The sequence below is a fragment of the Coptis chinensis genome, chromosome 3 (assembly GCF_015680905.1).
Source record: "Coptis chinensis isolate HL-2020 chromosome 3, ASM1568090v1, whole genome shotgun sequence".
Taxonomy (NCBI): Eukaryota; Viridiplantae; Streptophyta; class Magnoliopsida; order Ranunculales; family Ranunculaceae; genus Coptis; species Coptis chinensis.
Genome location: NC_141458.1, coordinates 108,112,646 through 108,140,211, shown reverse-complemented (window position 1 = coordinate 108,140,211; position 27,566 = coordinate 108,112,646). Strand labels below are relative to the sequence as shown.

The 27,566-nt window shown below is 36.7% G+C and overlaps 2 protein-coding genes across 2 annotated transcripts; both read right to left on the bottom strand.

Annotated features, from left to right (window-relative positions):
- Positions 1 to 5,603: 5,603 nt before the first annotated feature.
- Positions 5,604 to 10,552, bottom strand: LOC147512782 (uncharacterized). Its single transcript, XM_086595780.1, has 5 exons — positions 9,946 to 10,552; positions 8,393 to 8,491; positions 8,020 to 8,064; positions 6,782 to 6,919; positions 5,604 to 6,273 (listed from the first exon to the last, which is right to left on the bottom strand). Exons 1-5 carry the CDS (start codon positions 10,354 to 10,356, stop codon positions 5,893 to 5,895), a joined length of 1,074 nt encoding a protein of 357 aa, XP_086451906.1. The 5' UTR covers positions 10,357 to 10,552; the 3' UTR covers positions 5,604 to 5,892.
- A 1,510-nt stretch (positions 10,553 to 12,062) lies between these two features.
- Positions 12,063 to 26,581, bottom strand: LOC147512781 (tetratricopeptide repeat domain-containing protein PYG7, chloroplastic-like). Its single transcript, XM_086598793.1, is given in 5 exon segments — positions 12,063 to 12,631; positions 13,472 to 13,570; positions 13,572 to 13,615; positions 14,143 to 14,354; positions 26,280 to 26,581. Coding segments are annotated over 5 exon segments (939 nt in total). The 3' UTR covers positions 12,063 to 12,349.
- Between the last annotated feature and the right edge of the window lie 985 nt (positions 26,582 to 27,566).

Sequence of the window (27,566 nt, the reverse complement as noted above, 5' to 3'; positions counted from 1 at the left end):
CTTGGTGAATAGTCTTTGCTGTCGAGATCGATAATCAATCTTTAATTTACGGCGAGGACTTGCGGTGGCTTACCTACCCTTCTATAGCTTGGGGTAGGAACTTCATTGGTTTTCGTTGGTTGGGTAGTCTATCTTGCCGACCTATATGAATATTTTGCCGATCTCCCTTAAGATGCGGTCCAAATCGGTAAAACCGGTTTTCGTCATGAGATCTTTTGTGAGTTGGTGATCCCCGGCGGGGTGGTGCGGCATCAAGGTCGGCAGAGGAGTTTGTGGATTAAACACAATTACATCGAAAGTGTAGGCTTTTCGGCGTTGCACATTTTGTTTCTTGTGAAGCCTTTAAGTAGCGACTTCGCCGCGGTTTCTCTTGGTCTTGAGAGTTTGTACTTTCGAGTCTTTGACAGTGATGCTTCAGATTGTTCAAACGATCCCAAACACTTTTTTTGTAGACCACGAATCATCTTGAGAAGTTGACGCATTTGTTTCTTGATTGTTATTCTTGCTCTCCAATTGCCGGAGACGACCGGTCTACGAGTTGATGGATCGGATACACGAATACCCACTCTCTCGCCTTGATGATGGCGAGGACCATCGGACTTGAAAGTGAATTCCCGCCAGATGGTGAATCTTGAACTTGTCGCGGTAAAAGGGATACTTTCACCGTTGTTTGTTTTTCGAGAAGCCATTGACGTAACTTTTGTTTTGTGGTTGAGGGTAGGAACGACGGCGCCAAATATGTTTTGAAAGATTTGCCAAAACACACCATTGAGGGTTGGAAGTAATGTTTTGGAGATGGTGATTGGGGAAAGATGAGGCGGACTTGGTTTTGAAGTTGCCTACGCACTCCAAAGATATTGCTTGGGATCAAGTCTCGATTAAGTGGTTACGGAAAAATGACGGAAGGTTGGATTTTATAGGTAGCATTGGTGATAGTTACTTACTCGTTCTCCAATATTCCAATCGTGGGATGAAGTTGAGAACCGGGGAGAACTGGTCCAATCATGGGATGAAGTTGGAGAGAGTTGGGGGACAATTGTCGGCTTCGTGGGATGAAGTTAGGCTGGCCGGGGACATATGTCACTCGTGGAATGAAGTTGGAGAACCGGCGGGAGAACCTGTCGGCTCGTGGGATGAAGTTGAGAACCTGGCGACATCCGTCATTTCGTAGGATGAAGTTGGAGAACCGGGACATCCGCCACCGTAGGATGAAGTTGGAGAATCAAGCGGAGAACTGTCGGTTCGTGGATTGGATGGAGAATCCTAGCCGACATCCACAACTCGTGGAATGAAGTTGGAGAATCACAGCTGGCGGAGAACTGTCGGCTCGTGGAATGTAGGCTTTGAGCATGAGCTTTTTTCATAGATAAGCTCTGAGCGTGGGCTTGTTTATAGTTGGGCTCGAAGGTGAAGCTTGTTTATAGTTAAAATTTCGGCGTGGGCTTGTTTATAGTTGGACTCGGCGTGGGCTTGTTTATAGTTGGGCTCTGAGCGTGGGCTTGTTTATAGTTGGGCTCTGAGCGTGGGCTTGTTTATAGTTGGGCTCTGAGTATGGGCTTGTATTAAATTGGGCTTATATTGGGCTACATTTGTGGGGGCCGGAACAGTTAGAAATTCCAAAGTTAGCTGATTCTTGTAGCATGTTGCAGATCATCTTGCCAAAATCAAGGCCTAATTCCATATATGCCCGGGGTTCCATACAGGCTACGGCTGAGCTAAGAAATTTATTTGTACAGTCCTATAAGATAGAATTCAGAACCCCCAGCGTAGAAGTTATTTTAAAATTGAAGAAATCAATTTGGTTTTTGTGATTTACTATGCAAAGTCCATTGATTTTGAGTAACTTGTGAATACTAAAATCACTTTATGTCCGTGGATGAAGTTATTGGAAATTTTGGACTTGCTTATATTTTGAGGGAAAAATAGAAAGAAAAGGAAATTAATGAAGAAAAACTTGATTCAAATCACCAAATTGCAAGAATAATTGAGAAGAACGAAAAAGAAACACAGAGTAACAGATGGTCAACTCTGTTACAAAATATCCCACTGACCCTATGCAATACTCATTTCACTTGAAAAAAAATGGATCATAAAACATCAATAACCACCAAACTTTTATTTGATAACAAGCTTATCATCATCACTTGAGCTTTAATATTTCAGCAGTACATTGACGATTGATCAATATATAGTCGAGTTATTACTTATTAGCACGACCTCTATCTTTCCATTCATAAATACGCTTGTAATTCATTTCACCACTAGGGAATGGCCAGCCATGGTATATTCCATCACTACGAGCATCCCATTTACAATCATCACATCCGCTCGTTTCATTGGACGACAACATTTGATGAGCGTCGAATATGTGGAAACTCTGTGCTAGCCAACGACCTTTTCCGTCCTTCCACTCCATATTGCACCAGTAAAGCGTGTGTTTCAATATATTGTGAGGTGTGAAAGTAAAACCGAAAACTTGTTTATATTCGAGTTCGACCCAACCAATTTTGTCGTCCTTAGATGCGATGTAAGCTCTCAATAGTGTACCCGGGTATATATCATTGTAAATAGATATATGTATCACTCGGGATGGAGGAAAAAGAGATAATGCGTAAGTTTGTAAACAACAAAAGTAAAGGAGCACTGCCAAAACAAGTAGAAAGGTGTGAGTGATAGTAGTACTCATGCCAACCATTGTTGGGTGTTAGTGCTGCTTGGTATCTAATGCTTTTTCTTTTATACTAATTCTGGCTCTCAATTGCTCTCTTAAAAAGCCAATGTAGAAATTCACATTTGTACATTTAGGCATTATTAACATTTTTCTTTCGGCATTTGCACTTACTCTATTTGAATTGAATGAATTCCCTCTTTCTATATTTTCTATGTTATATACTATTAAAGCAATGAAAGTTGCATACAAATTAGGCAGCTACCTTGCATTTTGGGCAAGAGATACATTATTCTTTGTACCTTGAAGCTGTTATGGAAACAATTTGAGGACAATGAATCTGACCTCGGCCCAAAATAATTGTAGTTTCTTTCCGACAACTATGAATTCGTTTAGTCCTGCTCATGGGTAAAGACAGCACACAGGGGCACTGAAGCCCAGTCCTTTCCACAACCTATCTTTGTCTTACACACGCGCTGGCGGTTATAGAGAATTTATGTCAGTTCTCGTTAGTGGAACAAATTTGATGTTGGCCACATTCAGTTTCGGCGATCCAAGTTCCTTTGCAACTTTTTCACGTAAGATTTCTGAAGGTATAGGAAGCAATAGACACCTGTAGACTGTAGTCCTTTATTTTTCTTTTCAGAGTTGCAATTTGATTTGATTATTGACACATGCATGAAATATATATTTTTTCAACATTATAAGGAGGCGTTTGTAAATTTGATTGTGGAGCACATTTTAGTTGCACCTTTTAAATAAGAAGTTTTGTAAATTTGTTTTTGTGTCACATTTAGTTACAGTTTTTGGGACTCTTTGTATTAAGATTTCCAGTCCGATAAAAATCTCATCTTCTCCTTATGTTAGTAGTTGGTTCAATAAATTGAAGTTAGTAAAAATCATACTCTTTTTCCTCTTAACAAGTTTAACCGATACAAATCTCATTAAGATTAGAAATGATATTTAGAGGGAGTTACAAACAAAATAAAAAAGAAGTAACGGACTCATGGAATAGAAATGTAAAACTATTAACTGTAAACTGTAGTTGAGAACCAAATATAAAAAAGAAAACATACCACCCAAAAAATTATCCCTGTCAGAAAAGAAAAGTTGTCTTTGTTCTAGTTGAAAGAGAAGAAAATGTGGTTTTTCCAATTTAACTCGTTTTTGCAGTTTTATTAAGAAATCGGTTTTGGTCGTAGGATTGTATTATACTATTGGTAGTGCCCAACACAATTGAAGTATCCAAATTGAACCCCGGTCTGCCCAACACAAAATGGAAAAAAAAAAATTGAAATCTGCCCAACACAATATAGAAGGTGCTCATAGCGAGCATAGCTAGTAATTCGCCGAATTATTCACGAATTATTCGCGAATTATAAGGTTTGGCGAATAAAACGAATAATTCGGCGAATTTTTGAATGATACAGTTTAATTCGCGAATTGGTTGGGTCGGGCTTATAATTGCCGAATTATTCGCGAATTATTCACGAATTATAAGGTTTGGCGAATAAAATGATATTTGCATTATTTTTTCATGAATAAAATTGTAAAAATAAAAATAAAAACGTTATATATCAAAATTTTAAATGTAAAATATATAGCCGAATTTTAAAGAAATATATTCGTATTATACCCATATAAAACACGTATATCGTATTTTTACCGTTAGCGTTTTATTGGACCGAATATTTAAAAGTATTATTGTTGAAAATTTCGAATCTTAGGCGAATAATTGACGTATCGAACTTTTGCCGTCCACGAATTTACTAGCTATGATAGCGAGTACCAAAAACATTCTTAATAGCCGTGTTGTTGGGATCGCAGAAATGGAGAGGGACATGACTACTTCAACTGAATGAATTTTTTCAATTTCCTCTAATATCTCACTCATTTGCCAATTAAACATTGTTCAAATTCTTTGTGAACTTACTAATATTTCCAAACTAAAAGTAAAAGAATTTGACACAAGACGGCAAATCTCTTAAGAGTTTTCAAAATGATATTTCAGTAAAATTTGATTTTACATCCACTGTTCCGGCCTCATTATATACTTGACTTGTTCACATGAAAAGTGTTGTTATTCTTTGTCATATCAAGTGCACTTATATATATATATATCTACAACGCACATGAGACTCGAGTTGAGAATGGTAAATTGGTAATCCAAAAAGAAGGGAAATGGTTATTCTCGAAAAAAAAGGTATTCCAAAAATAGAACGGGCTAAAGCACTGAAAACCCAAGAACAAACTACGTTATGAGCATCACCAAGAATTTTAGAACTGAAAACTGAAGATCAAACTATATTATGAGCCTCACGAAGAATCGACTAGTGTTAGTGCATTTATTATAGGGTTAACTAGTATTACCCCCACAACATGAGCCAATTAGGATTTCCCCCTAGTGTATGGGGAAATTAGGGTCTCACCTCAAGTACACAAAAAAAAAATCAATTTGGATTGACCATGTTTTTTCTGTAATTGGGAGAGAGACTCTAATTGCCCATCTAGTTGGAAGGAAATCCTAATTAATTCATTTAGTGGGGATAACACTAGCTAACCCTTTATTATATTTTATTATATTGAAAGTTCACACAATAACAACCTCACAAAGCCAAATTTGTTACTGGTTTTTGGGACGCAATTTGATTTGATCCATGAAAAGATTACTTGCTCCATGTTCAGTGTAAACCCCCAATGTCAGCTCCAAAAAATTGCATTATTGTCATCGTGCGGGTTTGAAGCAAAAGAATTTATCCCTTTCTTTTGCCTTTACCTCAAACACTGGACAAAATATATGGTTGCACATTCGAACTGTTCGATACATGGTTGAATATGAAATGAGATACCAGTAACCACGTGTGATTCATACAGGTTGGAAAAAGGGACATTTGTGATCCCTATCGTTTAGAATTACCAAATGCTGGACAACACATTGATAGGCCGAGCAGGCAAAATTGATCTTGCAGTCTCAATTCTCATCACTGAAGGACCGTGTTCAAAAGATCATCGAAAAAAATATAAGGACCATGTTCAAATAGTATTGCGATTTGCTTCTGAATTTTCCATGTAGTTTCAGTACACACGTAAGTGGCTATTCTGGATCTAGAACCAAACCAATGGCAGAGGTCCCTTTAATTCTGTGAGTATGACATGAAAAGCTTAATGCTTCACCACAACAGGAGCGATAAACTTGTATTGATGACATTCTGCAAGTCAGGCAACTAAGCACCATTGGAGTCTGAATTTGAATTTGTCTTGAGGTTCAGGTTTACATTATTATTCTTGATTCTCTGGAACCGCAATGGAACGGGTTTCTCCAGTACAGACACATTAATATTATTCCACACATCAGGTGTGGTTGGGAGCTTCGCAATTTTCTCTGCAATTTCCATGTCTTCTGGAAGTACAACACCAAACACAGTGTAATCTTTTTTCCACTCATTATGGTTCGCGAGGCTGATAAAAAATTCTGGACCGTTATCAACCCATGCAACTGATCCTCTTGTTATAGTTGGGCAGCCTTCTGTTGGGCTTTTACTGAAAGTGGTTCCTTCAGCTTCAAGGGTTCCTTGAATCAGTGCAAAAGGAGGACCAAAGGGGGCCTGAACAAGTCATAAAATGAGAGGGTTGGTGTTTGAAACTTGGAATAATAGCTTATAACGGTGGCACAACTGCACAACATAAGAACTTATGTACATACAATGCACTTTGACAACTCAAGCAAAATACCCGCTTTGACAACTCAAGCAGAATACCCGCTTTGACAACTCAGGCAGAATACCCCTTATACTTCGGCTTTCAAGTGTTTTGTGGGTTCTTGAGCCATGCTCTGGCTTACAACATTTAAATTGCGTTATCAGTCATGCTTTTTGAGAATCCTCCACCTCCCTTCTTCCCTCATGTTCTATTATTTCATATTTTCATGTAAATACTCTTCAAGAGCACACACTAAGCCAGAAAAATGAGAATGAAAAATGTTGAAGGTGATACGCAATACTAGCTAATAGAATAAGAATAAAAAAATGTGAACATGATATGCATAACCATAAACGAAAGATATCCTAAACCGGCCAACAGATTAATTTTCCATTTAAATGAGAAGCCACTTACATCTTTTATGTGGTTTCCCTCTGAATCCCAAGAGCTTCCACGGCCTTCTGCACGATACAATTGGCAACCGGCACAATGGCGCATTCCCAACAGCTCAAGAATGTAGTTTACAGAATTTGGGGCACATTCAGGCAAAAGCTGTAACCAATCAATGATTACAGAAAATCAGGGAGATAATTGTAGCTTTTTCAAATCTAGCAGAAATGAAAAGGCACCAAACCTAGCAGAAATGAATGTATCAAATAAGCTCTTACCCTAGAAAATTTAAGAGTTTTAGTACAGGTGTTTATATCATTGTATTTGAACAAGAAACAAACGAATAGGAACAACTTGAGTATATTAGTTATAGGACTACTAGAACTGCACATTATGGTCCACCCATTCATATTGCTCAGAGAGAATCACTGACGTGCAGGTCAGATACTTTAGGGTGGAATAATCAAATATAGAAATCAAGAATGAACCTCTACTAGTTGGGAAATAGTTCATCGCCCATACCTCAATTGGTGATTGGGGAATCGGAATTAGTTTCTTTTCTCTTAATTCTTGCAGGGGGGAGGGGTTTCGGTGGAGACGGTGGATGTTAGTCTACCACTTTTACAAGTCTGAACTCTAAAATTCATAAATCAGAAAAGTGAGACCGATGAGATTTGGAAATATTTAGTTCTTCTCTGACTACTAATATAAAAACATTAACACTGCTAGCCTCTGTTATATGGACCACTGCCATAATAAAAGACAGAAGGGATCCCTACACTCCTCCTTGTTGTTCACTCTTTTCTTCTTTCTTCTTTGATTAGATGGGAAAGATAAACAGCAGATCAGTAGTTACTCGTTGAAGGTCAGATATGTTGATGATGAATTACTAACCATGTCAGATGCAAGTATCCTCACTTCACATTCAATATTGATGGAACTTCTCCCAGATTGAAAGTAAAGGTATCCTTGTCCCAATGACCAAGTACTTTGGCAGTATTATGGTTCTCTAAGACATTGGGCATGTTGAAGCTACTATAATTTTCTGCCAAGTACGTATACGGAAGTAGGGCTAATGACTTAACTAACCAGTGTTTCTGTATTTTATTATTTTTCATTTTATTTTTATAAGATGAATGTCTGTCTATGTTTAAAAACTTTTATTCTGATGTACAAAAGGTGATCAGTCGAATTTACGAATATTTTCCATAACCTTAAAATGAAAAAAGTAATATAAACACCAGAAGAATTTGAGAACATACTTTTACATGCAGTACTCCATACTCCGTTCCCAAGCCAACGATACCCTAAACCAATAAGAAAGTGATAATATGATATCAGCACATAGATCGGATCAAAGTGAATTATTATAGATTTCAAAATTAAGAAGTACCAATCCAAAGAGCTACAGAAGCAAAAAAGAAATGCAACATTTGAACTGTTTGGATTATTTCACCGTCTTCTAAACCTTTTCCCCTTTTAAATACAAAACGGTATTTAACTAGATGTTTACTTGATGAATATATGTAGATCGAGAAAGCCAAAAGCGAGCAATCACTTTCATCATAACAATTACACCCATTCTTTACTCCTACTTTAAATAGCTTGATTGAGCAACTTCTATGACCAAAATACCTCTCCTTTCCCAAAGATAAGCCCAGATGTCCAAATAACCTGATCCCCCGAATCTTGTTTGTCAGGGGTCAAGGTATCCTTCTGTTTCTTCAACCAACACTACAAGAAAAAGTAGAATGGAGATAAGTATAGAAAATTTTATATTTTGGCCATCTGAATCAGCAAACAAACTAAATTGACATTCTACTCGTAGAAGTTTACGATCATATCTAGCATTTGGCAATAGATTCCGTTGTTATACTGTGATGACCAGAGTTTGCTCAATCTTATATTGTCATAATACAAAGTACCACCTGTACAAGCACCAAATTATCATACTTTCCAGATACACTTCCCGTTGACGACGTTATAAGGCGAGTCCCTTTCAGAACCAATTAAGTTATAAAGCAAGCTAAACCACTTAACAACAAATGTTTTGTCAGGGCGAGCATTCCCACCAGACATCACTTTGTTTTTTAACACAAACCAGACCCTTACAGAAGCTTAGACTGGAAGAACAATTTGGATATGTAAACTTCATCGAATAATTTAAAGAGTTACTACAAAAGCTACACTTGTGTAGAACACAACTGTGTGAAATAAGATCAGATTAGTTCTAACCACGTCTACGTAATGACAACATGAATATGTGATTAACTAGAAGTCTAAAGAAGATTGTAATGTCACATATCCATCGACATTGAACCGGGATTTAATTAATTTTGTGGTGTTGTGTAAAATGAACCAAATTATTTTTTACCATTCTCAGAACTTCTTAATGAACCAATCAATGTTATGACGGATTAATCACAAAAGACGGCCTCACTTTCTAAGATATTGGCACAAACCAAACTGTAACCAAGTGTTCCTATAAGTTTTCATTTCCCAAAGGATAAAATCGCAACACCTATTTGGCTATTTGTACTAGTGTAAACAGCACTATTCTGTAAAGAAGATCTTGTACATAGGCTGGTCGTACGTGAAGTTGTCACGTTAATTGGTGTCTGATTTGGCTATCTTGTATGGAGGCTTCAGTTTAACACTTAAACACCCGCCATGGAGACCAGACTGCCATGCCCACTCTAGCAAAAGGTTAATCGAGTGAACGATCTTGGCAGAAGGGGGGGCTATGGGGACAAAAACCAACTTGGTTGGTTTCTGTCTGTCTGTCCTCAACTTCTCTATCATTTTTTCTTCGCCTCCAATACCCTTTCTCCTTCACCCATCTCTCTCTCCCCCGCATCACCCAACTCTCTTTCTCCCCCGCAGCTCCGCTCACTCCCCACTGCCACTCAGTATACTAGTACTAGTACTAGTACAAGTAATCTGCATGTCGACCCGTATGTATCCCAAAGACAAAATTAGCTTTATAACAAAAATACCTAATCTTTTACAAAAACAATGTCAATAGTCCCACTTGATAGATTAAGCCTGTCCTGAGTTACATTTTGTCCATTCTCTTGTTTCAAATAATTCAACATTTACTCTGACTACTGAAATGCAGAACCAAACTCAAAGCAATGATACAAAAAAAAAAAAAAAAACATAACAATAGTGTATATTATTCTTATTACCTCGCCGAATTTGGATCCACAAGCTTGTTTATTCCCACAAAAAACCCAAGAATCACACAAACAAGGCCCATCTTTACCAGTACACATAGATTTACAAGCTTTACAACACTCTTCTGAAGAATTAAACTTAAACTCAGAACCCCACTTCACAGCAGCTCCCCAAAGTTCCAAATGCTCAATCCCTTTACAACAATCTCTTTCTTCATTCTTCACCACCACCAAATTCCCACCCTTACTACTCTCTTCTAACAACCCTGAATCAAAACTAGACACTGTAACATTGTTTTTTGCTCTAAATGCTGAAGATATAACCATGTATACCAATGAACATGAAACTACACCCATTAGGAATAGAATTAAAAACACACAACGGCTAGTTTCTGAATCAGCGTTTGGTGGTTTTCTACCCATTTTGATTTAGATTAGAGAGAGATGGGTTGATTGAGTTTTTATTTATTTTTTTGATGAGAGAGTTGACGAAGAAATGAGGCCAGGGAAAAAAAATTATTACATTTGTTTTGTATTTTTCTTTGATGGCCCTTTTTTTTGGCTTTTTAAGGAGAAGTTCCATTAGTTGGGGCCCACTTTTTAGTAAAGTTTGTGTGTCAATGGGTCCATTGAGTCGATTTTTTCAATTATGAGAACTAGCGTACTTGTACACGTGTACTATCCATAAAAAGCACAGTAGAAATTGTTGACTTGAAACATGAAGAATTAAATTTTAATAACATTTGTACCCTCACTAAATATCAGATTTTACATCTTAGATGCAGTATAAGAGGCTGTAAATAGAAGAAATCAATGAGGATAAAACTGGAAATATAAAAATCCAGTCGACTAACGATATTTGGTATGATTTTCAATCCACTCGTGTCTGTAATTATTGGAAAAGTAGTATGTTTCGTGTTTGCGTTTACAATATTCCTAAATTCCTTAGTGCTTACCAGATTTATGGTATGAACGTTACTATTAGACATCATGATGATAAGTCTGGTTGAGCCTGAAAGTAGAAGCCAAGTGCATAAACTGATGAAAACGGAAGTCAAGCAAAAAGTTTGCTTCAACTTAATAGACATGTTGATGTAGATAAGCAGTAAGCACAGCTCGGAGAAGACTTGTTTTTTTGCATAATTCAGCCCGTAGAAGACTTGAATCTCTGATTATTTTATACATAGCTACTTGGATTCACGTTGATATACATAAAGGAATAGACAAATGCCAATTGGTGAAAATGAATATCAAGTTGAATTTTATTTTTAATACTATTTTCCCATAATCAAATATGCCACTAACATTCAATCACAGATTTTGCTGTTCCCCATTACTCTCTCATTGACCAGTGGAAGTTAAGAAATTTAGAACTGATACTGATACTGATACTGATACTGATTAGGTGTGTTTTTTATTTTTTCTATTTCTAGTCTTTGAGAGTTGAGACTTCACAAGCTGACTACCGGAATTTAAGAACCAAGCTCAATAAATGACTGAATAAAATAGGGTCTTCTGCAGTTCTGTAAACCATTTACTATCTCGCCCACCAAGTCTGGTTTCCATCGCAATTTTGCCAGATAAGGTTTGACCAAAAGAACCAGCTACTAAGTAGTACATACAAAATTACGCATATAAGGCATGTTCCTACACTTAGCGTTGTTTTTCATGATCTATGCCATACTTTTTCTCTCTGCAAGTAGTATTTCTATGCTAAATTGCTAATCAAGATAGGTAGTTGAAGTCAATGAATTTTACTTGCATGGTAATATTCTTGTGCAACAATATTAAAAGACGAAATCCCAGTGCCAACTCATGATCAAGATTGAAGGATTCTTGGTAAATTCCCTATGTAACTCAGATGACGGACTGAATTTAAACTCTTCATTCCTATGTGCTTCGTTGTAGAAACTATTGAGAGCCTGTAGTTCTTTACAGGCGCACGCAACTACTTACTGTGTTTGAGCTCCTGGAAGTTATTAATGGTTATAATCAAGTCCTCCGTAATCAGATTGATCAAGTGCAATCCCCAAAAGAGTTCATTAGGCTTTTCTTAATAACTATAAATTGCAAATAGATACACATTGAATGTATACTACAATCTATAGAGCTTACAAGAATGTGCAGGGTTTCTTCTTTTCATTTCAGCTCTTATTCAAATTAAACCAAGCAAATCTCAAGAAACAAATAAGTCAAGGAAAGGGATTTTCAACTTCTCACTGAGCCTTCAAAATCAACTCACATATGTTCTCAATATGTTACACCGTCTTGAAACTGGCATACTCGGTACCACTTACATAAAGCTCTAATTCAGTTTAAATGACTATTTTTTCCATCAAGGATGTGGTGATTAGGAGTATTGAACAGAGTCAAAACCAGATCATCGTATGTGAATTTACAGAAAAGTTGCAGAGGATTACCTCTCCTTGGATTTCACAGGAATGCCTTCGTACATTTTGACGCGATCCTTCAGTGCATCCCGCCTGGGGCGTGCCAATTTGTTGTTAGGATCAAATAGAAGAACTTCCTCAAATGCCTTTAAAGCAGATGCCAAGTCTTTCTTCTTTTCATAGGCATCACCGAGGTTGTTCCAAGCTGTGACGTAGCCTGGTTGAACTTTTACAGCTGTCTCAAGTTGAGCGATTCCCTTGTCAAGTTTATCATCACGGATGTAACTAACACCAAGGGCATTGTAAACCTGACCAAGATTTAGGATTGAAAAGGACCAAACGAAAATAAATGCTGTCAGTACGGCAGCAAATCTGCAATTATACGTAGAAATAGGTTTGGCAGGGAAAATAGGTATTCTCATGTGAGCAAGTAGTTACTAAAAATATTTAGGTATCTTCAATGTGAATAAGTGTAGCACGACATCGAAATGGGCATGTCGCAGTGTAGAACACTGAAATGAAGACTGGAGTGACTTCAAGAGACTTGGAGCACGGTATCACAAATTATTTGGAGTCAATGAGACATGTCTAATAGCATAAATTGACTAGAGATTCAAGAAGTTTGCTGCGGCTCTTTGTTCAGAAAATTAGCAATGTCCAGTAAACTGGTAAACTGGGGATACTTTTCCTTGATTAGCACCGATTTAATGATTAGGATAAACAAGCACCAACATAGTATGGAAATAGTATTATGCAGCTCGAACAATCCAATACTATTACCCAACTGAAAGTAACAAATTGGGAATATCCAACATCTACAGTCGATAATGTTTCTAATCCCGCCTGGATGTATAAGCAAGAGGTTGAATCAAGACTCAAGAGTACAAACTACTTAACTATAGAAGGCAACCTCCTCAACTCCATACATAAATACTTGACACAGTTGCACACAGAAGATGATTTTATATAACGAGAATATAAGAACCCAAATGTCAACGGATAATATTGAACCTCCAGTTCAGAACTTCTATATGAGTAGTTACTGAAGACTGTTGAACTGGTTAGGACTATCCAGTTGAACTCATGGAAGTGGCATCCACAACTAAAGAGCTTACCCCTGATGATATAATGGATGTCCAATATTATACCTGTGCAAGGTCTTGGTCATCTCCATCCCATTTCTGAATAGCCTGCAGCAAATATTTGTTTGCAGCTGGGTAAAATTTTCTCCTCAGCATCACTGCACCGAAGTTCAAAATACTCAGTGGCACTAGCATCACCACACTTCAGACCTGCTCCTGGATTGACAATAAACTTATACTTTCAAATAATTGTACTACTACTTAATACACAACAATATAAGTGAAACATAAGGCAAACCGGTATGCTATACTATGAGTTGATATGCTTAGAGTGCTGATCACAAAATCTTGATTATATCTCATATTTATGAATTAGAAAGATAAAAATGAAGAAAGAAAGGATAACAATTATTATTTATTATAACTATTCTTCTCTTGTTATTATGATGAAAAGCAGGAAGCTCCGGCATTAGGAGGGTGCACAATATATTTGAATCGAAAGTTTCTCTAAAGCTCACAACACGATGGGAAAATAAAAGGTTATGGTTTTATGTGCAGTCACATTAAGCAGTCATCATTATGAACTCATTTTATGAAACCAAATTAAGCAGTCACAACCATATCAAGCCTTTCAGAAAGAAGTTACCTGATTATATATATCTCAACGACATACATAGTGATTTTACGGATGTAAAATTGTCAGCTTTTGAAGGGGCAAAAATACAAAATAGAGTTGCTTACTTGCAATTCTTTAGCAGAAAGGTCGAGTTCCCTGCGAACAAGAACCTGACGAATCACAAAGAAACTACCAGCCCCAAGCAAGCCTAACAGCAAGAGAAGGTAAGATAGCTGAATACCCAATTCAAATAATTCACCAATCTCAAAACCGGTCGAATCTGATCTTTTCACTTGACTGTGCAGTTTGTGCAGAACCCAACCAATGACATTGCTCCCCAAGATAGTGCAGATACCCAAGGTAATGGCTCATTGACTTTTATACTATCCTCAATAGTCAACATATCCAACGAAAATTCTGCAATAAGATGACAATAATCATTAGTACATCTTAAGCATGCGAAAAATTTGGACTTTTGGAATACTAAAGAAAAAGCATTGCTTTGAGAACCCAGCTATGAGTTTATGACATTAAAATTACAATGACGGTGATTATGACAGAAACGCTTATAGAATCTCAGTCACGCTCTTTTTATTAATCGAGTTCAAAGCTACAAACAACACAAGTAGCCAACTGAACCATAATTTTTGACTGAGAACCAAACTTAGAATGACCAAACTCAGAATACAAGGATTCGTTAGCATCTTACATCTAAAATATTCTTATTCATTCTCCGTCATTGATATTCCAGACCATCAACGTTACATTATGTACTCTATAAGAAATTACTAATATATGCTCCTCATCCAACCGAAGATTCAAACTATTAAGATTAATAATACGTAGATCATGTGTGTTATGCATTATGTATTATATAAACTAATGTAATTGAGATCCTCCAAGTAGCGCAAAAAGATAAACAGTACAGTGTGACTTATATAGGCATTAACACCACGTTAAACCAAAATGAAAGAAAAAACCATGAATTATTATTACCTTCATGGTGTCTTGATATCAATCCTTTCATCTTAATTTCCTTTTGAATATCTGCCTTCCTCCAAATGAAAACAAAAAAAAAAGTAAATTAGTGACTATCTTTGCCAGGGACTCAACATTTTCAGTTTTACTAACAACTACAACAAGATATATAACAGAAGAAAATTATGCATGAAGACTTACATGAGAACTGAAACTCTTATTAAACAATCCTTTCCTTTTAAGATGGGGGAAAGAAAATGTCATTTGGAAAGTTGAAGAAGAAACAGGTAACATTGTATTCTTTGAAGAAAATGAAGAGAAGAGAATTACAGAGTTGGTATTGAGGTTTCTGTTTAAACTTGAGTGAGAAAACATGGTTTTAGAATTTCAATCAAGGGTTTTAGTGAGAGTTTTGAGTGTTACTCTGTTTTTTTGCAGTTGGAAGAGTTTTGAGCTATCTTCAAAACACGAGATGGGAGTTTTATCCGAATGTAATGGTTTTAAACGTACCGTTAGTTTTTGTTTCTTAAGGGATTGCACCGTGCAACTCTATGCAGCTTCCCGTGTGTTGAGTGGGCCAAGCTAATAATAAGTTATTGGGCCTTCCATGTTTCAGACTCTGGATTTGTCGTTTGTGTCTAAATTGCCTTTTGGACAATTGAGAGTACAATCTCACAGGATGATTATTTTATTTTTTAATTGAAACTACTGTTTTCTTCTGAAATGCACTTGGTGTGATACTAAATAACAACGCTCGTTATGTGACTAAGTAAAGTATATTAATGAGAGTGTTCCAATGAAATGCAAATGAACTAGTAGATTCAAAAAAAATTAACAAATCAATCTTTTTAGAAAAATCAGTTAGTGAAGATGATCATACGGCAATTACTGTCAAACCAGTGAGATATTGTAGGAAACCGAAATAAGAAGTTAAGACTTTCAATTGAATGAGCCAAGAATTTTGGAAACAGAAGTGGGATTATCTGAGCTGATGGTCAAAGTAGATAGTAGTCCTATAATCTTGGGTGGCGCTTATTCATTGAATTGTATATTCTAAAGATTTGCACAATAGATGGTTTAAAATATAAGGTAAATTATGGAAAAAGAAAACTCTGTCCAATAGCTGTGTGTTGTTGGGCAATTTAATTGGATAATTGAAAATAGCTGTGTGTTGTTGGGCAATTTAATTGGATAATTGAAAATGAGATTGATAACAGAGTTTCAGTCATGAGGCCGAGAACATCCAATTGCAGTAAGTACTTCAAAGGAAAGGAAAGCCCATAATATCGACCGATATATCGGCAATATATTTCGGTTTTTGGTTCCTCTGATATGGAGATATTAAGATATTTCAGATAGATATACTGGTATAATTTCAAACCGATATATATTGAGTTTTCCAATATTTCAATATATATCAACCAATATATCCCATTTTGACCATTAACTTTGTTGACTTTGAACGATATGATTGATTTTTTATTATTTTTTTTTGTTGATATTTCCAATATATATTGCTATATATCGATGATATTTTCCGATATATTAACACAAAAAAAATTTGACCGGTTAAAAAAATATATATATATCATCCAATATATCAATATTTTTGATATATATTGTTTTTTTTAAGGGTCTGAAATATCACCCAATTTCGAAATATTAGGCCTTGCTTGAAAGCTTTCAGCATGGACGATTTACCAACGGCATGCCTTTATCTCACAACTTCATTTGGTTAAACCATTGATCAAGCAACTGTTTTTAAATTGTGAGTCGTGCAATTCAGCCCAAAAATCCGTTGTGTGGCCATGAGTGATGAGGCCATCATTTGAAAGCATTTGAATTAGAGAGTAATGCGTTATGTGTGCAGTTATCTGGCCAAGTTCCGCTACTTCTCATGCTCTTGAAGACAGAAATAGCTCTATCGTAAAGCTCTGAATCCCAGATGCTTTGATCTGGCATCATATTCTATGACTTCCTTGTGTTACTGAATATCTTCCCAAAAAAAAAACTCCCCCCAGCCTCTTGCATAAATATCTATATAATGTAGCAGCATATGTCTAGATGAAACCTCACGTTTTAAGCCTCTTGCATAAATATCTATATAATGTAGCAGCATATGTCTAGATGAAACCTCGCGTTTTATTGGGATGTACAGCAGCTCTAATATCCCATACCCGTATCAAGTCATCATATTCTATGACTTCCTTGTGTTACTGAATCCATCTTCCGAAAAAACTGCCCCAGCAGGCCAGCCTCCGCATAAACATCTATAGTGGCAGCATAATTCTAGACGAAACTGATCAATAAAACCAGGAGCGATGTCAGAATTACCTCAAGCACAGACACTAATTCACTAACTACGTTTCTCTCCCATAATATTTGAAGAATAGCTCTATGAGTTACTGCATCTGTAAAGAGACCCACTTATCTGTTCTTCTTGTAACATATAAGAGCTGCACCTAACTTGACAATATCATAAAGTAGAATTTCTCAAGTTAGGCGCTCCTGCCCTTGCTCCAGCTTCACGAATGGGTGGTAGCAACAAGCGAATTTGGCAACTGATTAAAAGTTTCTTCCATTTTGGTTATATCCTATTATCCAAACCTCAGTGGGGTTCCAAAGGGTAGAAAGCCAACTAATATAAGTACATCAGAAAAGTTAATCTGAATTCATCCATGGGGTAGAGCCTACGCATTTGTGGATCATCAATCAATTATCAATCATAAAGTAAATCTCACAAAGTATAAAGCACATTTACTTGGTAACTATAAATCAATCGGCCATCACATTGCTGCAAGCCAGATGACACCCATGCATATAAAACTTAAAACAAGTAAATAACTAATAAAAATAAATACATAAATCTTTACGAAATGTCGTCAACATAGTAGAGACACAGGTTAGTAGCAACGAATTTGGTAAATATCATTTAGCCTGGTTGGCGAAAAGAAGTAAATAGCCTTTAGCACATTTAAGCTTTGCAGGGTGGATTTTGATAACAAAGTACGTCTGCTATTAAAAACAAATCCCCATACTAAATTAATCAAGAGCTAGCTATCTCAAAATCTTTTTTGTTGGCAAAATCCAGCTTTCCTAAACGCATCGTTCATCCTGCAATAAGAAAACAATGTATAGAAATTAAAAGGCATAATACATGAAGTGATGCCATTCTGCATATAAAAACATACGCAACGCCTAGAAATCGAGAACTAGCGGTTGTGACTTGTAAGCCACTAAAATTATTGTGCACGACAAACTGCACTGAAAAATCACAAACACAACTAAAGAGAAACTCTTCTCACAAAAAAACATAATTTTATTATTCAATCAGGGCATCTCCAATGGGGGATGTAAACCGTATAGAGTGGAAATTTTACACCCCAAATATCAAAAAACTCTCTCCAATGGGGGTGCTAAACCGTAGGTAATAGTGTATTAGCTAATAGAGAGGGTGGGGGAATTCCCCTCTCGCTATTAGGCTATAAAAACCCTGACGCCACTTAAAATAACGCCACCATTTAACTTAAAACTCGGACGTCAACTTCAACACACGTTTGAAACTTTATTTTTTTTAACTGGACGCCACTGGCGTCAAAAAATAAAGAGGGACGCTCTCGGGTGACGTCAGAGTTTAAAAATCTATTTTTTTTCTTCTTCCATTGGAAGTATAGAGTGTGGATATTTATGAATCTTCTTATCTGATTAGAAAAATCCTAATGGCACCTACGTGGAGCCTAGGTGGAGGTGTAATTTTACACCCCCCATTGGAGATGCCCTCACCCAAGTTCAACTTGATATTTAGATAGACTCATCAGTCACCACCCAAGCAACTAATGACTTTGAAAACTAAACCTCTAATTCAACTAGGAAACTAAATATACCTAAAATTGTAACTAAAAACAACCCTAAAAATAACATTAAAAGAAGAGTCCGGCTCCTCTATAACCGGGTACAGAGATGGAATCTCTGTAACTGTTGCAACGTATGTGCCATCTTGATAACCTCCGTTACTTCTGAAAAGAACAACCAAACATAATTCTGAAAACCCCTAATAAACCATTTGAAACCAACTAGGGCTCAAATCAAGTGTTTGGAAGAATGAATCATCGTGAGGCTTAAACAATATCATCCACTCCATGAAGTCATCCACTCCATGAAGATGTGTGTTTAACATTAAACTATTGGTGGTGAAGAGTTCAATTTAGTTATTCTTTTCCATAACATAGATAAAAATATCCATTAAAACAGAAGGCAGACGGTAAAAATAGCATTCTTCAAAATGTCAACATCTGTTAATACTTTTGTTTCATACAATAGGCATTCTTCATCATTTTCCTTCTTTGTCTCACCCCTAACAGATCGTATGGAGTAAGCAGTCCTTATCTGATCTTGCCCACAAAAAATTCTTTTCTCCTGACTCATAGACCGACTAAACAGTTGAGTTTCAAGTTTTCTAGATTCTCTACATCTGGTTTACGGTTAGTGCTCCGTAGAAACTTGGAGCTACTTTGGAACAATTATAACAAGTTTGTGATGTGAAAGCAATAAACGGAGGTTTAGCTAGTGGCGACAATAGTAAAATCAGTTTGTGATTGGGTTAGGCAAGTTTTAGGGGGCACCTACCGTCCGGTCGGAGTGGTCGGACTGGGGCTTGGAATTTCAGGTTTTAACTAAGGATATAAAACTTATTTTTATATATTTAAAAATGAGATATAGAGATGGTGGAAAAAGATGAAAGCCCATACACTTTCAATATTGAACTATGTTACTTCGTTATAATTGCATGTTAGCTTTGTCTTTATAATCTTATATATCTCTCTTTCATTTTAATTTATAAAAATGTATATGTTATGTTCTAATCTAATCATTATTGAATACTAATTGTAATGAAAAAAAGTTGATATAACCTAGATAATTAAATTATAAACATATATACAATGTCTGACAACAACAAAATTATGAGGGTAAAGTGAGGCTGGGTGAGGGGCCTAATGAGAGTGGGGTTCATGTCTCCGTAACTAAACCCTAGCCAGCCCTAATAGGCATGAGGGTCGGACCCGACCCGCCCTGAATCTATGAGGGGGCTAGCTTTTTGAGGATTTTACAGAAGCATTTTGGAGGGGCGGGTTGAGGGCACGAAGGCAATTATCACCCTTATGCAGTGACAATGGCTTGTGACATTAGTAATGGCGAGTAAAAAAAAAAATTGGAAAGACATTACCCTTTATCGCTCATCTGCATCCAAAATCAAATTTCTTGCTTTAAAGTTTGATTTCATGAAATTCGAATTTTGGAAGCAAATTTGGAGAATTTAAGAGGTGATACTACCACCAGAGATGCTCGAGTTTATGACTTTATTCCCCTAATCCTTTACCCATTTCCCTTGTGAAGGCGGGACTCGATCCCAAGACCATGGCCAACCTCCCAAGACTTGACCCGATGCATTTGGACAACTTTTTAAAAGTGGGCCTTTTATTTTTAAGCAGATTGATCATTAAGACCATAGTACAAAATATAGCAATATCTACTTCGAGATTTGAGGAAAAGATACATAGATATCCGCGATATATTCGAGAGATATATATGCAAATATAAATATGATATTTCGACATTATTTGTGATATTTTCGATATTTGGAGATATTTTACAATATTTGGCTATATTATGTGTATGTAACAATTTTATTTAATATTTACCATTATATTTCAAATAAATATAAATAATGTATCCACGATATATCAATAAATATCTATGATATTTGTTGATATTTTATATATATCCACGATACATATCGAGAAATTGAGTATCGATAAATACTCATATCCTGATATTTTGTATTATGATTAAGACTATTCGGACCAACCTAAAACATGAATACAATTACACAACTACACAAGTAAACATTTTGGGTGAAATGTTGAAGATTTAAGACTAGTTTGAGTTTTAATTTAGGTACTGAAGCTCTCGTCTTGGGCCCTTCGAGTTTAAAAGACAAACATCGGAGTAACACAAGAGAGAAGGCAACGACAGATAGGTAATTGCAATGTAGTGATCACATATACAAAAGAAACACTTAGACAATGCAATAACCAAAGAAAACGACAACCTTTGTTTCAATAAACTTCCTAAACTTGTGGTTTGGTGATGATACATACATTTGGAAAATTATGGACAAAGCCCAAATACTTTGTTCTTTACTTAATTGTTTTTCCATTTTATAAATAAAATTAACAAATGCCATGTTTTCCATTTTGGCATTGAGGGGCCCAATTCAATCTAGAGCCACCCATAGCTGGCGATGTGGACAAATCAGATTCACTTGTCACCGTGGACATGATTTCGTTTGTATGTCCACAAATTCGCCTCATAGCCTAAATTGTCTACTTCCAAAACGGGGCGGTTATAGGGGTGGCAATGGGTCGGGTTCGTGTCGTGTCATACTTTCGGGTTACATGTTAGGAGCAAACCCAAACCAGGCGACCCAATTACTAATCGTGTCAAGTTTGTCAAACCCAAACCCAACCCGCATATATGTAAGGGGTCACCCGTTCGGGTCAATTCGAATCGGGTTAACAAATAACCCGTAAGTTCTTTTTTTTAGATAAAGAATATTTATTAATCTAAATAATAAAAGAACTTGCAAAAAAGCGCAGAGTTGTTTAAAACACATGTTGAGCACTGAACCAAACAAATGAAACAACCTGTTAGCCAAAAAACGAGAACCAAACTAGAAACAACCATGTCTAGTTTGTCCACTTTCTCTACCTCGTAGGCAATTTAAAGCCGGTGATGCTAACAATACTAGCATAATTAGGATTAAAGTCGAAACTTTAACCACACAATCTTCATGAGAGACTATAATGAAGTTCTAGGACTATTGGTTACCATACTCGTTTATTTCCTTCCATGTCCTTTGTTGTTTCAAATGATACAATGTGAGAATCCGTAGTGTTGGGGTGTTGTTAATGCGATATCACTTCTCGTCTTCGGAACTCTAACATGAACAACAAAATTGTAAACCATATGATTGCTCCCACTATGAAGCACACTCCGCAAAGAGGCCCACTTTGCACAGGGCCATACATGGCCTTAATTAAGTAGGGAACCTACTAAAACAAAGTGTATTGGTAAGAGTAGACAAAAGAAGCTTGTTATAAACCAACAATCGCTACCCTTATAATTACACTTAACCATAAGACCAACACTACCAAGATAACAACTTTTGATATCGCATCGGCGATAAACAAGTAATTCATATAAAAGGGATCGACATGAGCTGTGAATTCAAAGGTGAAAAGGAAGAGTGAAGAAGGAAACAAGTTTGTTAATTAATGTCGACGGATAAAAGTTTTGCGTAACAAGGTGTCAATTAATGTCGTAGAAGAATGAAAGAAGCTGAAAGAAGTTTCGTTGAGAAAGATCAGCTCAATGTCTTATAGCGTTGTCGGAAAGTTTAACTCGGAAAGATTCGCTCGAAAAAATCGGCTCAATGCCTTAGAAAAATTAATAAAACTGTTGGAAAGGTTCAATTCGCTCGGAAAGATTCGCTCAGAAAAATCGGCATGAAGCTGTTGAAATTGTTTGCTCGAAAAATTTCTCGTAGAAAGATCGGAACAATGCCTTAGAAAAAAAAAAAATTATCTTTGGCATATAGTTTAAGCTTTGAAGCGGAAAGAGTTATCTGAGTTGTATAAGCAAAAACGATAAGGAACCATTGGCTTTTCCCAAACCAATGATTATGTGATTGTGTGAATGTAATATCATAGAGCTAAAAATTCTTGTAATGAAAATAAAAATAAAGTATGTGTTTGCAATTAAATATCGTTCGCGATGTCGATAACATACGTGTAAAGCCCGACAATGTTGTTGATTTATATAGATGACCACGAAATAGAATGAAGCGCCCCAATACTAACTTTAAGCTTGCAAAATTAGATTTGAGCGAAAAAATGCTCTCCGCCAGTAACCGATTGAAGCGAAGCGGGGTAACTTCATCGGATGTTGACATAAGCGAAGTAAGACTAAGCGGCGTAAAATCGTTCAATTTAGGATTTGTGAAATTAAATGTGATAAGTTCGTCGATTTTGTCGTAAATAGCGATAATCATCGACTAAGCGAGCATAACTTGACATTCAACTTAGACCGCCAAAATTAAGCGTGGTAATTTAAATTCGGATTTTGTCGGGCGATAGTAACGACTAAGCGGCGTAAAAGCGTTCAACTTAGACCGACGAAATTAAAGCGTGCTAATTTCGCCGGGATTTTGTTATAGCGATAGTAATGACTAAAGGGGCGTAAAAGCGTTAAACTTAGGGCGAAATTAAATGTGCTAATTTCGCCCGGATTTTGTTATAGCGATAGTAGCGACTAAGCGGCGAAAAAAGCGTTCAACTTAGATTTAATGAAATTAAGCGTGGTAATTTCGTCGGATTTTGTCGGGCGATAGTAGCGTTGCAATGGAAACAAAATTATAACATTAGAACTCGGGTTTTCGTTCAACTTGTTAATTTTGTCCGCTCATTTAGTAAAATAATTTGTTTGCGACGAGCAAAAAAACGAACAACTTGTCGGGGGCTATCGAAATAAACCAACAATGTCAAGGTCCCATTTCGCAAATGACCAAGGTTTATGGATTGGATGACGCCGTCGCGGGAAGTTGACCCATATCATATATCATGTGTTTGACAAGGCACACACTTTCGGACAAACGCTTAACATCCTTTGGCATGTATGGCCACCAATACCATTGGGTCATTGCTATGTGGCGAGACTTAAGCCGGAGTCTTTGTTTCACATAGTCTGAATGAATTCCTTCGAGGCCTAGTAAATTGTTTGTTACGCCCCAAACAACGAATGATAGGATTGAGACTTGTCTTTCTTTGTGATAAAGTTTTTTAGTCATCGGGAATTCACGAGCATCGTCAATTTTGCATGATGCGTCGTCGGTGAATGCCGAGACATTATCGATGCCAAGCTTCGTTAGAATCATCTTACGGCATAAGTGGTTAATCCGGTGTTGTCATAACGGTGGCGACTTGATTTTTCCGCGGATAAGTATGCGATAGAATCGGGATGCCTTACATCATAACGCGGGATTTGTCTGGTAATGATAGATGTAAAATTTCATGCAATTAAGTTGAGCGAAGTCTAAATAAACGTCCATTCTATCATTGCGAGCGCATATTATCATTCAAATTGGATAACGACTAGCTTAGAATAACTAATCGTAACTTAGTAAGCCCTTATTTGAAGAGTTATGCGTATACCACAAATGGCGGTTTGGACTCGGCCATATTATTTGTCGCGTCAAATCCCTAATGTAGAGACCTCTCAATTATGTATTCATTCGGCTTCAAGATGACACAAACAAGACCGGGAGGCGGACTTATTATCACGAACTATCGGTGTAAAATAGCAAGTATTTCGATATATCCGATAAATATTTCAAGTCATCAGGGAGGGAGGTAATTACAATTAGAGATCGGCGTTTTCCTCATCGAAAGTAATGCTTTCGACATAAGAATATCATCAATAAGAAAATCAGCTATTAAGCGAAACCAAAGTTTGTGTACGTTTAATTGTATGAGTGTCGAGACAATGTTTAAACGCTTAAGGTAATTTTTCCATTCTGCGACTCGATCCAGTAGGCGTTGCGAAAAACTTGCGCGTGCCGGATATTCGACAAGTATAAACTTCGACTATTCCTTCTTTGAAATAAGCTTAAGACGTCTGACAGTATGAAACAAGGCCAGTGTAATATTTTCAATACAAGAATGCCTCGAGACATATGACGGACATTATCCGCAACAGATGACGAAGAATCGTCAGAGGCAATAACTTCATGTTGAATGATTTGGCACATCGGTGGAACGGTAGCCGGGTCGTATGCAATCGGATGTTGAAAATGAATAGGAGGGAGTAGTTCGATACCGCCAGGTTGACCTGGAACCGCACATTCGCGATGATCGTCAGTAAGTGTATCGATAACTTAGGCTCGCCGAAAGCATTCATCATAACTTTTGTAGAGCGTGATCGTCGGTTTTGTATAAGAACCGCAGACGACGCCAATTATATTTCGACCAGATATGATCAAAACATCAAGTGTTGATAAAAGAGACGAAGAACGTAGAAAAGTAATTGGAAAAATGATGGTGATCGGGGGAATGATGAGACTGTACCTTGCGGTTGCCTACGTACCCAAATTATCAATGGGATCAAGTCTCAGGAACGTAGTTCTGAATGAAAAATAGTTTGGTATTTATATAGGTAGAGTAGAGAATCCTTGTAGCTCAAGTATTCTGTAGCTTGAGTCATTGTGATAGAATATAACTTTCAACCGATAATTATCTCTTTTTGATAAGAAGCGAATTTGGACATAAATTAGCGTACATTATTGGCAAAGCCATGTGGCTAAGGTTCAACCTTAGACACACGAGTTAACGGGTTTGTACATCGATTCATGGTATTGCTTAATTGGGCTTTAGCCCCCTGTCGATTAAACGAATAAAATGGAGATTCCTACCAATGGACGTTAAGCCACATAGGTGAAAGTCGAAACAAAGCATCACACTGCGCCAGGGGTGAATATCGCCACCACTAGACTACTACTCTACTACAGAGTGACTTCAATCTTCAAATTAAAAGCCACCGGTTAAACTTTAGCCTTCCTTTGTATTAGCCACTTTCTTCAACCTCGCCACAATTCTTCCATTCTTATCTCGATCCGTTCAAGTTTGTGACATCCTCGCACAACTTGTCCACATTGGGCTCCATATTATCTATATTTGAAGGAAACCATTTGATGTTAAAGAAATTAACATGGCATGACATAAAAAAAAAAAATAGAAAAAATAAAAGAATCACTGACTGGCGGTCCAAATATCCAATCACGAAAGTGCAAATTAAAGCCTCAATATTTGCGGGCTTGAGGGCACTACTGAAACTTATCGACAACCCTACCACCAATATCTTGAAAGTTGCTTCGAGGCAACGCGGTTGATATAGGAAGGATGAGAACATCACGAGCCATTAAAGATATATCGAGGTATCGATCATCGATTCCCCTTCCAAAAGTGAAGGACATCCAACTCTAATTTTCTATCCAATCTTGGTTCATCCAAGTATAACTCTAATTGACTTTTTGTTGTTGTGAGTAGACATTTCTTCATCATCAAATGTGTCAAAATCTGGATCATAAGATATGATAGGTGGTACATAGTCACAACAATATAAAATTGATAGAAACATATTTAAAGAACTATATAAATGTAGTTTTACCTCCATAACTTGATATCAAGGCAATTTGGAGGATGATTTGATGGATTCTTTGAAGTGGTACTGGCAGACTCATTAACATTTTGCATATATTGAGCAAAAAGAGAAGACAATTTAGTAGAAACATCATCTAATTGAGATGAATCTTTACCAAAAAGCCTACTGTAACACCATTTCACAAATTTTAACTTGTATTGAGGATCTAATATCACAGCAATGGCAAGAATCCCAAAATAATCTGACCAGTACTTCTCAAATTTAAGGTTCATTTCAACAGCCATGGACCGCAGAAAATAAATCACCATCTTTTATAGCTTTGGCCAAAGTGTCTTGCACCATAAACACTTAGGGAAAGAACAAGTTTGATGTAGGATACTGTGTCCCGGAAAATATGCAAGTCACCTTATAAAACACACCCAAAAACCGACAAATCTTCTCAACCCTACTCCACTATTCTCCAACAGGACAATGAGTATAATTGAATCACTTAACTCTAAATGAATAAAAGCATTACGGTAGTAAAGAGCACTTTCAAGCATTAGAAGCGTTGAATTCCAACGAGTTGGAACATCTTGACGCAAACCCTTTTACGTTCCAAAGAAACTTGTGCAATACAATTAGAGAACCTTTGCTTTATTTTGTTGTGAACCTTTCAAATACTTTACACTTTCTCTAATCTTCACAAAGAATAATCAATTGCTTTCAACCCATCCCGAACAATAAGATTTAGAATGTGCACACAATAACTTAACTTGTAAATATTTCTTTGTTACATAATAAAACATTAGTTGAAACCTTCCTTAGTTAACTCTCCTAACTATTAAAATCTACAAGACAAACAAATTATTTTGTCCACAAGTCACTTCTTGCTCCACATGTCACTTTGTTTCATTCCCACATTATCTACCTACATCTGATAGACATCATGTTGGCAACCATATATCTTTTCCTCCCTCTTCCCACCTTCTACTAACTTTATTCCCTTTCACACTATCCCAAATTTCATCGTCCCCTATATATTCATTATATTGACACATCACCTCACCTATAATTTTACCCTTATCCATTTCTCCTCACAAATCTACACATCACCATAAAACCACGTTTATCCACCTGATCATATATATCCTACCCACTAACCTATTTGCCTTACATTCCACGGGCTTTTTACAATTCCAATGGAGCAGCTCAATTTATCATTTTCATTCTAAACATATTTAGGTGCCTCTATATATATCTACGTATAGTTTAAAGCAGTCTCAAGGATACCATACAATATCAAACATAACA

Excerpts from the sequence above, each read along its gene's own strand:
- LOC147512782 (XM_086595780.1), bottom strand. The coding sequence starts at position 10,356 with ATGGGTAGAAAACCACCAAACGCTGATTCAGAAACTAGCCGTTGTGTG. Across the intron at positions 6,920-8,019 it reads ATGGAGTACTGCATGTAAAA|CTTTTGCCTGAATGTGCCCC; the intron begins GTATGTTCTCAA and ends GATTGGTTACAG. Across the intron at positions 6,274-6,781 it reads AGGGAAACCACATAAAAGAT|GCCCCCTTTGGTCCTCCTTT; the intron begins GTAAGTGGCTTC and ends TGACTTGTTCAG.